Source organism: Bos taurus, chromosome 10 (assembly GCF_002263795.3).
Source record: "Bos taurus isolate L1 Dominette 01449 registration number 42190680 breed Hereford chromosome 10, ARS-UCD2.0, whole genome shotgun sequence".
Classification (NCBI taxonomy): Eukaryota; Metazoa; Chordata; class Mammalia; order Artiodactyla; family Bovidae; genus Bos; species Bos taurus.
Window position 1 is genome coordinate 14,224,465 of NC_037337.1, and position 13,399 is coordinate 14,237,863.

Genomic DNA, 13,399 nt, shown 5'->3' on the forward strand with positions numbered 1-13,399 from the left:
ATAATTGTATTAGTTTTGCCAAATATTGATCTTAGTTTTTAGAATGTTGAGTTTTAAGCCAGTTTTTTCACTCTGCTCTTTCAGCTTCATCAAGAGTCTCTTTAGTTCCTCTTCACTTTCTGCCATAAGGGTGGTGTCATCTGCACATCTGAGGTTATTGATATTTCTCCCAGCAATCTTGATTCCAGCTTGTGCTTCATCCAGCCCAGCATTTCTCATGATGTACTCTGCATATAAGTTAAATAAGCAGGGTGACAATATACAGCCTTGACGTACTCCTTTCCCAATCTAGAACCAGTCCATTTTTCCGTGTCTGGTTCTAACTGTTGCTTCTTGACCTGTGTACAGGTTTCTCAAGAGGCAGGTAAGGTGGTCCGGTATTCCCATATTTTTAAGAATTTTTGACAGTTATTGTTTCCACAGCTTACTGGCTAAAACAATACAAATTTGTTGCTTCATAGTAATAATTCTGTAGTTCAGAAGTGTGAAAGGAGCTAAAATCAAGGTGTGTGCAGGCCAACATTCCCTCAGAGGCTCTAGGGAAGGATTTGTTTTCTGACCCTTTCCAGCTTCTGGAAGCCACTCGCAATGTAATGGACAAGGAAAGGCCATGGCCCACTTCCTGCATCTTTAAAGCCAGCAACGTGGCTTCTCTGTGCCTTTCTTCTGTAGGCACCTCTGCTCTAACTCTGCTCTGCCACCTCCCTCTTCCACTGTTAAGGTCCTTGTGATGGCATTGGGTCCAGCCAAATAATCTGGGAGAATCTCCTTATTTTAAGGTCAGCTGATTAGAAATCTTTATTCCATTTGCAGCTTTATTTCCCCTTTGCCATGTAACCTAGCATATTCCCAGGTTCTGGGGATTAGCACGGGGACAGCTTTGGAGGCCATTATTCTGCCTGACATAGCAACTGAAAATAAAAGTGAGAAAACTGGCAAAAGCTCTTTGTCCCTCTGGCGTTCTCTCCTCACACTGGGAGTCTTGTCTTCTCTCTCACTTGACACAAGCACATTTGTCACAAGAGTTAAAGATGTGGTATCTGAACTATATAATAATTTGTAAGTGTATGTTACCTTGGAAAAGAGACAAGGGACTTACCCGAGTTTCCGTATCTGTAATGAAGAGGGTTGAAGTACAAGATTTCTCAAAACTTCTCTGGTGTTTCTAGTCGCACCTTTGACATATCCATGACTTCGTAGATTGTATTCCAAAGTATGATGTTTCATTGCCACTGGCCATGTCTGCTGAACTCCTCAGGCCCACAACATCCATGCTGACAGTTTCCTGGTTAAGTGACTATTGTATTTAATATATGCTGCCCACATCGATGAGGTCTTTTCACCCAGGTGTCAACGTGTGTACTTTGTGGATGTACAAAACCTAAGAAATCTGACTTTTAAAAAAATTGACTCCTAACTTCTGCTCTGCTGATGGAAGTGTGCCTTGCACTGTATCTTGCCCATGTGGAATGATCTGTTGCTGTGGCAGAATTTGTTTTTGCTGTTACAAGCTTTGGAAGTCCTAAAAGCTTGTAATTTTAAAATACCTTCTGTTTACACAGTAACTTACAGTTTACAAAATATCTTCCTATCAGTTGCTCCATATGATCCTCTGTAACAATGCCCTGAGATTGTTAATATACGGTTCTGTAATATGGGTGCATTTGTAGGGTTAACTGAGTAAGCATTTATCATAATCCTGCATGACACTCTATGTGCTCCTTGATCAGGGTAACAAAGGTACTGAGTAATTTGTTGGAAAACTGACCTCGAGTAATTGATCGAAACACGGACTTCCTCACATGCTGCATATGTGGCAAGAACGTGATCAGACATCCTTTATATTTTAAATTGGACATCATTTTAATGAGCCATCTCACACTGCCTTTTATCTTTCTTTTGAAAGGAAATGCATTCGTAGAATGCTCTCAGGCACTTTTCTTAATCATACTTTATTCTCTAGGCATTTTCCTGCCTTCTTATATTCTTGATAGATGATATTCACATCTTCTTAAACATTTATCTGAGTATAGACAGAATTATACATATGCAAAATCCCAAGAGTTACATTATTGCAACTGCACATCAAGGTAGCATTGTTTGTAGCTGTATGTATTAACTTTCATATGTGGAAGAGTTCCCCAAATTATTTTAGAAATTAATAATTTTTCAAAAATAATTCAAACAGCCCTCTTGTCCTTCTGCCTTTTTACTTCTTAAGCTCATCTGCATAAAGCTAAAGGGAGACTTTTAGATGAATTGTAAACTCATTTAATTTCCAGACGTTGTCTAGTGTTTAAACACTAACATCAAAGCAAAGAGCCAATTATCAGAGTTCATTTGATCTGAAGCCCTGTTGCCTGAATTGCTATAGTTTTCCTTATGCTGAAAAGGAAATCTGTCACATCTCGAAGATGTAGTATTTAAAACCACTTTATCTACAGCAGTTTAACTTGAAACATGTGTTTGGGCTCACTAACCACAAGGAGGCATTGAAGCATCTCTTCAAAATGTGAAAAGCAATTTTATTATTGTTTTAAAAGTTATACCTACAGTTGCTGAAATTTGTATAAACAATTATGCATATTTGTGAGTATGCATGCCTTTTAAGTTCGTGTTTTGATCCACTTTTTAATTTTAACCCCTGAAGTAGCAGGAATTTTTCCTGCTGTAGAAGATTTTAGGACAATAATTCACATGTGTTTTCCTTCTGCCGTTCCAATGGACACAAAAGAAATGGTGGGGCTTTCATTAGTACTGACAAAGTACCTACATTAACCTCTATTGCCCTTTAAAGTTAAAGTCCTTTTGACTGTGTGAGCAGAAGCATATTTCTTTAGTATTTAGAGTTATTTAAATACATAGTTGCAACAGCAAGGGTTTTGTCTGAAATCTGAGTATCAGTTGAGAATGATTCCAGGACACACTTCAAAATGTCACATCAGATGCATGGGTTGAAAAGGCAAAATATTTTTAAAATCTGAGCATAATGTTCTTACGTGCTCTTCTAAACATTTGTGTTAAATTGCCAAAATTTCCCCATGTTTCTGTGATCCTGATTCCCAGCAGCTTTGTTGGTATTGAAAAATATGAACCTCTCTGTTGCAGAATATGCTGCCTAGCACATCTTCCAGAGTAGTGCTTAATCCCTTGAGGAGCAAGGACCTCGTTCTTAGGAGTTGGATTGTTTCTGCAAGATGCTTCAGAGACAATTCTTTTCTGGAAATGTGGACCATGACACTGAAATCCTCATGTGCCATTTTACCATAGTGGCTTGCTCTTTCTGAATTTTGACATCTGGTTTGCCTTTTAGGTTATTCCCAGCCTGTGCGACAAAATATTGCCGATTTCAACACAGAGCAGAACACGCAGCTGGGGAGGCTATGTGACATCTTAGGTATAGTAAATACTTTTACACAAATGGCTCTTCAGGATGTTTATCAACGAATGTTGATTAAATGTTTTTGTTTTCACTCTACAAAGAAAAGGCTTGTAAAAGGCTTCTTTGAATAGTACTTCTACTTGTAGGGCAATTGAATGTTTCATTTTAAAGAACATATTTATAGTGAAGTCAACTTGAATAAACAAGTGACATTTTAACCAATATACTTGGGTAATTTTCTAATTCTCTTTGCTGCAGGATTGAATAAGGATTTCTCTCCTATAGCCCCAACTCTTCTTCTTTTACTGAATCTGGCAGTGAAGAAAGTCAATGTTTTTTATATCTGTGTCAATATTGTCTATTATATTATGAGGAATGAATGGAGGTATCAGAACTGTGGTTTTGTACATTCTGTTTTCATTATAAGAATAAGAGGGGAACAAATATAGATTTAAAAGAAGCTTCTATTTAAATATATTGGAGAAGGCAATGGCACCCCACTCCAGTACTCTTGCCTGGAAAATCCCATGGATGGAAGAGCCTGGTGGGCTGCAGTCCATGGGGTCGCTAAGAGTCAGACATGACTGAGCGACTTCACTTTCACTTTTCACTTTCATGCATTGGAGAAGGAAACGGCAACCCACTCCAGTGTTCTTGCCTGGAGAATCCCAGGGATGGGGGAACCTGGTGGGCTCCCGTCTATGGGGTCGCACAGAGTTGGACACAACTGAAGCGACTTGGCAGTAGCAGCAGCAGTATCTAGCTATGAGACAACAGAAAGTGCCTAGTGAAGGGAATTCTTAGAAACACAGACCTTGAGTGATAGACACATCTTTGTAAAAGTCGAGTTCTAGTACTGGTTTGGTCAGTTTTAAATCAGACACCAACCTGGGGCCCAGAAAGAAGGATACAAGAATGTTATGGCTTTGTTTGACACTGTTTGAAATGAGGTTTAATGAATAAAGGTTTCAAAGCCTAAGCAATAATGTTGAATCAGTAGGGGAGATCCTGGCCAGAAATTCAGGGTTAAACAAAAAACTAGCCTTTTTTTTTTTTTTTTTACTAAGTTTCCAAGTAAGAACTTCTTAGTATTGCTAAAATATAATCGCTTTGGCCCTTATTTAAGCAAAACAAGGAAGAATTTTAAATTATCAATGACCAACTTAGCTGGCTCCCTGGAATGACACACTTTACATGATTCATATATATTTCAGCATCATTATTATTTTATAAATGCCATTTGGTAACAAAAATACATCAGTACTAGAAATTTACAGTGTCCTAAAATAATAATAGGGTAATTGCTTTAATCTATTATCTAGGCACTAATACTGTTTTTCAGCCTTACAAAAATTATTTTAATGACTTAAGATTGATTTGTTAGTGCTGAGCGATTTCAACTAAAAACCTGACTGGGTGGAAACCACTGAAGTGCAGCAGAGGGCAGGCTTTGCTCTAATTTATTTAATTTTTTTCTTTAGCTTTTTATATACCCTTCTGTATATTTATAGCCCAAACCATCAGCAAAGAATTTCTTTACCAAGGAGTCTCTTTATTAGAGAAAACTTAAACATATTAGGCTTCTATTTTAAATAACTCAGTAATTCAGTCTATGTCTACCCGCAGTGGAAAAGTTTGCTAATATGAACCTTTCTGAGAAGTCAGAACCAAATGCCTTTTCTTTATATACCATCTTCATGACATAACAATGCAATCCGAAAACCCCTTCAAGAGAAGTAATAAAAGTCTAGAGAGAAATGAGAAGATAGGAAAAGTCCTTGCTTGTGAAGTAAAAATATAAAGAAACTAGGAAAATAAGTGGTAATTTGTGGAAGAATCAGTGATTTCATTTTTTAAATTCTGTTAATTCCTAGTAAAAGGTGTTGATTTTTCTGCTTATTCAGGGGGAACAAAGCTAATCTGATCACACATTAAGACTTGTTCAGATATTGGCTGTAAAGTCAGGGTATCAGGTGGGGAGACCTCAGTGGCTAATGTTTTCAACTTCTAGATGAGTTTAAGCAAGAGAGTGACTGATCCTGACTATTGACTAGCAATCAAAACAATTTCATCTTCTCATTAATTCCTTTCCAAAATCACCAATTAATTTTGAATATTTGTCGATCCACAGTCAAACCGGATAATACTGGATATTACTGTTAGTGATATAACATTCCTTTGCCCAAAATGAGCAGGAAAGGTAAAATTAACAACATGATTTCTTATTATTTGTAACCCAGAAATTTCTTCCCAAGAAAAATTTAGTTTTCTTCTGCTATGGAATCTTTAATATTTTTGTTTGTTTTTGTGTCCTTTTTTTTGTACTTAAAAACCCCCACTAGTTTGGTTTTAAAAACTACTAGTGTGATAAGATACTAGACTTTTATTGAAAACACAAGATTTGTGATTACTAATTTGATCATTCAACAGTTGAATACAAGTTTTGTAACTGCTGTCTCCTCGGTTAATTTATTTTGAGGCTCATGTGGCAATGTGCTTTCGACATTAAGTAGGAGCCACTTAAGTATTTACATTTATGGAGCACTTACTCTGGGCCCATCTCTGGTCCAGCTCAGAAGACACTGCTTCTAGCCACAAAATGCTCTTTTCCAGAACAGATTTCTCCTGCATGCTGTGAATCTCACTATTGTGTATGACTTTCAACTTCCTGAATCTCTCCATTCTCCCAGATCCCTTTGGTCAACTCACAAATATTTATTGAGTGACTCCTGCACACTTGACATTATACCAGGGCATGGGGGATTTTTTTTAAAAGCATACACCTTACCTTTAAAGAGTCTGGAGAGCCAAGATCAAAGGATTTGGAACAACAAGATAGAACAGCAGAGGACACTACTTCATCGTGTTACATCTTCAGGCACTGATGAAAAGGAGTGCAAGTGTGGAAGGCGAGGTGTAGAATCACTCTTAGCTGGCCTAGTCAGGGTGGACTTAGGGGCAGATTGGTGCATCTGTATTGTTAGTTGAGCACTTATTATGTGCTGGATACTGCACCAGGTGCATTACGTGAGTGTGTGTGTGTTTGTATATGTATGTGTGTGTGTGTGTGTGTGTGTGTGTTTATTCTTTCATTTCATACTCTCCCAGACTCTGTGCCCTGGGTGATTTGATTCTCTATTTACAAAGGAAGAAACCAATGCTTAGAAAGATTAAATAATGTACTCCAGCCTGCATGCAGCTGAGCAAGAATTTCATCAGTCTGTGCTCTGTATACTCTGCCAAACTGAACATAGGAGTCTTAGCATCCTCTCCTCTCCACCCTGCTTGATGAAGGAAACACTTTACAGTGCTTCCTCCTCTGACCTTTCCTGGGCACCTGTTCTGCATGTGCCATGGATCTACCACACTCCACCATGTTTTAGGGCTGTCTGGACACGACTGAGCGACTTCACTTTCACTTTTCACTTTCATGCATTGGAGAAGGAAATGGCAACCCACTCCAGTGTTCTTGCCTGGAGAATCCCAGGGACGGGGGAGCCTGGTGGGCTGCCGTCTATGGGGTCGCACAGAGGCGGACACGACTGACGTGACTTAGCAGCAGCAGCAGCAGTACATGTGAAATGTGGCTTCTCACAGGCAACACCTCAGTTGCTTTGATTCCTGTATTTCCTTTCGTGTCCAGCAAAGCGCTTTGTCCCTAGTGATCAGTCAATTATTTTACGAATCAACGAGTGACTCCATTGGCTGCTGATTTCCTGTCCATACTCCCTAAAATATTCTGCAGCCTGGAGTGGGTAATCTCATCTTACTATTCCATTTGGATGGGAAATTTAATTAGGATTTCTTTCTATACACATAATAAGAAGCACATCTTAAGAAGGAGAACAGTTAAATTAAGATAGTGTTTCCTTTAAACCAAGAATCACTAGATGTCCTATTTAAGTAATATAGTCCTCTTTGGGAATGGAGAAAGGAAAAGGTTGCTTTCCTGAAATAATCATTGCTATGGTCATAATCAGACCATTTATTTGGATAGAACAATCCCAAGTCCAAGCAGAATAAGAAATTGCAATTTCATCAGCTTTCTAAAGTTAATAGCTTGGTTTTATAATTTACTAAAGTTAATGGGATGAATTTTAAAAGCAGTATGCAGTTCCCATTGAGGTTAATGGGAGTTTGGGGGCTAAATCCCTATGTATTTATTTGAAAGTACAATTCCATGGTATCTCTCAGTTCTCCTTCTGAAGGAATCATTGTGTCTACTTTTTGGTAATGGTGTTGTTGTTGTTGTTGTTTTAGAGAAATGCTAAAGTTTAAAAAGTCCAGTTGAATTGCTAGGATCTGTGCAAAACCAATCTAAATTAACTTGAATGTGGCTTTTGGATATGCTCTTTATTTTAAACTGCACAACATCAATCCGATGCCAGAGTTCGTAATGTCATTTACCTTTATACCAGTAATTAACATTGTGCCTGTTGTTTTCAGATGCCAAAGTGAGCGTCATCTACATCTGCTCCCATCGAATGAATGATGAGTTACTGCTGTATTACAATAAAATCCTGAGTCTACAGGCAGCTGTCAAATCCGGGAACCTTGAGGACAGAAGTGACCTGCGGGACAGGTTCAAAATTATCACCCCTGAAGCTATAAACATCTTCACTGTGAGTTTGTCTTCTAATTACTACAGCTTCAGGGATGCAGTAAAATTAAATTGGAAATTTTATAACTTGCAACGCTCTGGTACACATCAGTGAAATATTATTGCAAGTTTAACAGCTTTACTGATTAGACTACTAGTTGGACTGTAGGAAATAAATGTCTCAGTTTAACTTGCAGACTTGACTGAGCTACTGCTGCCCAGTTTCTCTGTAGCTGAAGCCTAATTGTAGTTATTGGGTTGTATCATCAAGCAGGTGAATTTATAACATCTACGGTTGCTTTTTCTTAATTTTTTGTGGAGAACACCAAGGCAGAGAAAGGCCGGGGCCTGCCTGTGGTCACAAGCCTAGTTAGGGGCAGCCTTTAGATCAAGGCCTCTGTTTTCTGATTTCCAAACTAGTATTCCTTGTTATAGGCATCCCTGGTGGCTCAGTGGTAAAGAATCTGCCTGCCAAGCAGGAGACACAGGTTTGATCCCTGGGTCTGGAAGATCCCCTGAAGAACGAAATGACAACCCATTCCAGTATTCTTGGCTGGGAAATCCCATGGACAGAGGATCCTGGTGGGCGAGAGTCCATGGGGTCACAAAAGAGTTGGACACAACTTAGTGACTAAACAAGAACAAATTCCTTGTGATTCCATGGGTTTTTTCCCTCCAGGGGAATTTGGTCTTATGTACCATATCACAAACCATTCAATATCACAGTAATCCAAGTCTATGCCCCAACCAGTAACACTGAAGAAGCTGAAGTTGAACGGTTCTATGAAGACCTACAACATCTTTTAGAACTAACACCCAAAAAAGATCTCCTTTTCATTATAGGGGACTGGAATGCAAAAGTAGGAAGTCAAGAAACACCTGGAGTAACAGGTAAATTTGGCCTTGGGATATGGAATGAAGCAGGGCAAAGATTAATAGAGTTTTGCCAAGAAAATGCACTGGTCATAGCAAACACCCTCTTCCAACAACACAAGAGAAGACTCTACACATGGACATCACCAGATGGTCAACACCGAAATTAGATTGATTATGTTCTTTGCAGCCAAAGATGGAGAAGCTCTATACAGTCAGCAAAAACAAGGAAAAAACCAGGAGCTGACTGTGGCTCAGATCATGAACTCCTTATTGCCAAATTCAGACTTAAATTGAAGAAAGTAGGGGAAACCACTAGACCATTCAGGTATGACCTAAATCACATCCCTTATGATTATACAGTGGAAGTGAGAAATAGATTTAAGGGCCTAGATCTGATAGATAGAGTGCCTGATGAACTATGGACTGAGGTTCGTGACATTGTACAGGAGACAGGGATCAAGACCATCCCCATGGAAAAGAAATGCAAAAAAGCAAAATGGCTGTCTGGGGAGGCCTTACAAATAGCCATGAAAAGAAGAGAAATGAAAAGCAAAGGAGAAAAGGAAAGATATAAGCATCTGAATGCAGAGTTCCAAAGAATAGCAAGAAGAGATAAGAAAGCCTTCCTCAGCGATCAATGCAAAGAAATAGAGGAAAACAACAGAATGGGAAAAACTAGAGATCTCTTCAAGAAAATTAGAAATACCAAGGGAACATTTCATGCAAAGATGGGCTCAATAAAGGACAGAAATGGTATGGACCTAACAGAAGCAGAAGATATTAAGAAGAGGTGGCAAGAATACATAGAAGAACTGTACAAAAAAGATCTTCATGACCCAGATAATCACAATGGTGTGATCACTGACCTAGAGCCAGACATCCTGGAATGTGAAGTCAAGTGGGCCTTAGAAAGCATCACTATGAACAAAGCTAGTGGAGGTGGTGGAATTCCAGTTGAGCTATTTCAAATCCTGAAAGATGATGCTGTGAAAGTGCTGCACTCAATATGCCAGCAAATTTGGAAAACTCAGCAGTGGCCACAGGACTGGAAAAGGTCAATTTTCATTCCAGTCCCAAAGAAAGGCAATGCCAAAGAATGCTCAAACTACCACACAATTGCACTCATCTCACATGCTAGTAAAGTAATGCTCAAAATTCTCCAAGCCAGGCTTCAGCAATATGTGAACCGTGAACTTCCAATTGTTCAAGCTGGTTTTAGAAAAGGCAGAGGAACCAGAGACCAAATTGCCAACATCCGCTGGATCATGGAAAAAGGAAGAGAGTTCCAGAAAAACATCTATTTCTGCTTTATTGACTATGCCAAAGCCTTTGACTGTGTGGATCACAATAAACTGTGGAAAATTCTGAAAGAGACAAGAATACCAGACCACCTGACCTGCCTCTTGAGAAATTTGTATGCAGGTCAGGAAGCAACAGTTAGAACTGGACATGGAACAACAGACTGGTTCCAAATTGGAAAAGGAGTACGTCAAGGCTGTATATTGTCACCCTGCTTATTTAACTTATATGCAGAGTACATCATAAGAAATGCTGGACTGGAAGGAGCACAAGCTGGAATCAAGATTGCCGGGAGAAATATCAACAACCTCAGATATGCAGATGACACCACCCTTATGGCAGAAAGTGAAGAGGAACTAAAAAGCCTCTTGATGAAGGTAAAAGAGGAGAGTAAAAAAGTTGGCTTAAAACTCAACATTCAGAAAACGAAGATCGTGGCATCTGGTCCCATCACTTCATGAGAAATAGATGGGGAAACAGTGGAAACAGTGTCAGACTTTATTTTTTGGGGCTCCAAAATCACTGCAGATGGTGACTGCGGCCATCAATTACAAGACGCTTACTCCTTGGAAGGAAAGTTATGACCAACCTAGATAGCATATTCAAAAGCAGAGACATTACTTTGCCAACAAAGGTCCGTCTAGTCAAGGCTATGGTTTTTCCAGTGGTCATGTATGGATGTGAGAGTTGGACTGTGAAGAAAGCTGAGCGCTGAAGAATTGATGCTTTTGAACTGTGGTGTTGGAGAAGACTCTTGAGAGTCCCTTGGACTGCAAAGAGATCCAACCAGTCCATTCTGAAGATCAGCCCTGGGTGTTCTTTGGAAGGAATGATGCTAAAGCTGAAACTCCCGTACTTTGGCCACCTCATGCGAAGAGTTGACTCATTGGAAAAGACTCTGATGCTGGGAGGGATTGGGGGCAGGAGGAGAAGGGGATGACAGAGGCTGGATGGCATCACTGACTCGATGGACGTGAGTCTGAGTGAACCCCGGGAGTTGGTGATGGACAGGGAGGCCTGGCGTGCTGCGATTCATGGGGTCACAAAGAGTCAGACACAACTGAGCGACTGAACTGAACTGAACCATATCACATGATTCATCATGAACAAGGTTCAGATTTTTTTTTAAACTTTTTTAGAAACTGATTTTTAATGAGTGGAATGCATTCTGAGTGGAATCTTATCCCTAGACAAGAACTTTTGGGAAATTCATGGAAACATGATGGAAGCATTTTTAGAATAAGGCAGTGCAAGAGATGGCATGAAATTAATTTCTCCATGTTTTAGCAAGAATTTAAGCTTTCCATGGTAAATGATCAACATTTTAATACCTAATAGGCTATACACTTTTGAGGAGTATCTGAATTTGCTGATAAAGATGACTTTCTTTATTCACAAGTGCGATGCACCCAAATCAACTGTCGACCATCAGAGAAACCAATTGCATGGTTCATGTAGGAAATATTATCAATGTGTTGAGTTACTACCCAGTGACACTTCAGATGCATGATTTGACCAAAATCATGGGGAGGGGACAGTGGGATCAAGGGATGCTATAGCATTTCTACTTTGCTGGTGTACTCAGTGAATTTCACTCTTCTACCAAATGGCCACCTGGTGCGAAGAACTGACTTATTGGCAAAGATCCTGGTGCTGGGGAGGATTGAAGGCAAAAGGAGAAGAGGGTGGCAGAAGATGAGATGGCTGGATGACATCACTGACTCAATTCAATACATGAATTTGAGTAAATTCTTGGAGACAGTGAATGACCAGGAAGCCTAATGTTCTGCAGTTCATGGAAGTCACAGTCAGACATGACTTAGCAAGACTGAACAACAACAACAACCAAAATGAGGATTTTGCTTTTTCATAATAGAATACCTCAATTTTCCCGTAAGAGCTCTCTGCCTAGCTCTATTTCATTGGCATCACTTGGCTGTGGAAGAAGTAGAAAGGGCAGGAGCAGGGCAAGCAAGAGAAAAAGGGGACAGATCTTTGCCACTTATGTATAATCTTAGAAACTTCCCAATATCTCCATCAATGCAAGGATTGCTTTGGTGCTTCCTAGTTATTCCCTGTCCTCAATGTCAGAGTTACTGTGGATGTTGGGAAGCAAGAAGGAAAAGAACTACCATTAGCGTGTGGTTAATTTCCTCATTTTCTCCATCCAGAAACTGGAGCTAATGTCTGGTAGCTGCTAATAAGCAATTTCCGTATATCTGGAATGCCAGTATACACTGAAGAAGCATGGGATGGCAAGGGGCACTAGATTTGGGGAAAGGAAAGCGAGTAAACAGCTAACATTTATCAAATGCTTAGCAGACATTTTCTCACTTGATGCTTAGGACACAGCAGCAAGACAGAAACGATCAATTTCCTTCTGTGGCCGAGGAAACCAATACTCACTTTCTAGTCCTAAGTTACTAGTGGGGCCAGAGTATGAACCCAAATCTGTCTGACACTGGAACACCATCATGAACTGGAAAGACCTCCTTGCTTCTGGATGACCTTTACCTCTCTGGTCCTTTGTTATTCCTCTGTAAGATGAAATGATGGGTTAGATCATGTCAAAGTCCTTTCCAGCTCTGCAGTCCTATTACCTGAGAAATGTATCTTCACAGTCCACTCTTCACCTTCCAAGAGGAGATAGGCAGTTGGCACTAACAAATTCATGGGGTTACATTCATTGTGTAGGTCTGCATCTCTGTGAATAAAAAACAAGTAGGAAATATTTTTAAGTACTTTATACTTCTTACAGTTTAAGTTTAAAGTATTTGAGTAATTAATCACTCATAGGCAGTCACCTTTTTAAAATATAAAAATTAAAACTCTCATCACTTTCAAATCATTTCCTACTCATGTTTAGTCATGGCTTTATTTCTTTTTAATGCATTTGAGAGATTGTATCAGTGCTTATTTTCATTCCAATGGATGGCTTTGAGATTTTTTTTTAAGTGTGCCAAAAATCTGTTTGTACATCTCTCCAAGTTACTATACAATTTTTGAATCTGTAAAGGGGAAAAATACTGTTACAAAGTCATCATGTCTACCTTTGAATATTGTGATGTTTATGAAGACTTCCTAAGCAACGACCTTTTGTCTCAGGCCAAAAAAAAAAAATAGTGCTGATAAGTTAATTGTAACTATGTTTTGGAATTGCTTCACAGGTGCATGTGTGCATGCTCAGTTGTTCAGTCAAGTTCAACTCTTTGCAACCTGATAGACTGTAGCCCCTAAGGCTC

General features: G+C 39.4%; 1 protein-coding gene across 1 annotated transcript in view; it reads left to right on the plus strand.

The window, feature by feature from the left end:
- IQCH (IQ motif containing H) overlaps nt 1-13,399 on the plus strand; it is a 229,554-nt gene that overhangs the window by 121,237 nt on the left and 94,918 nt on the right. Inside the window, 2 exon segments of the mRNA XM_003586516.6 lie at nt 3,314-3,397; nt 7,829-8,004. Coding sequence (XP_003586564.4) covers nt 3,314-3,397; nt 7,829-8,004 — 260 coding nt within the window.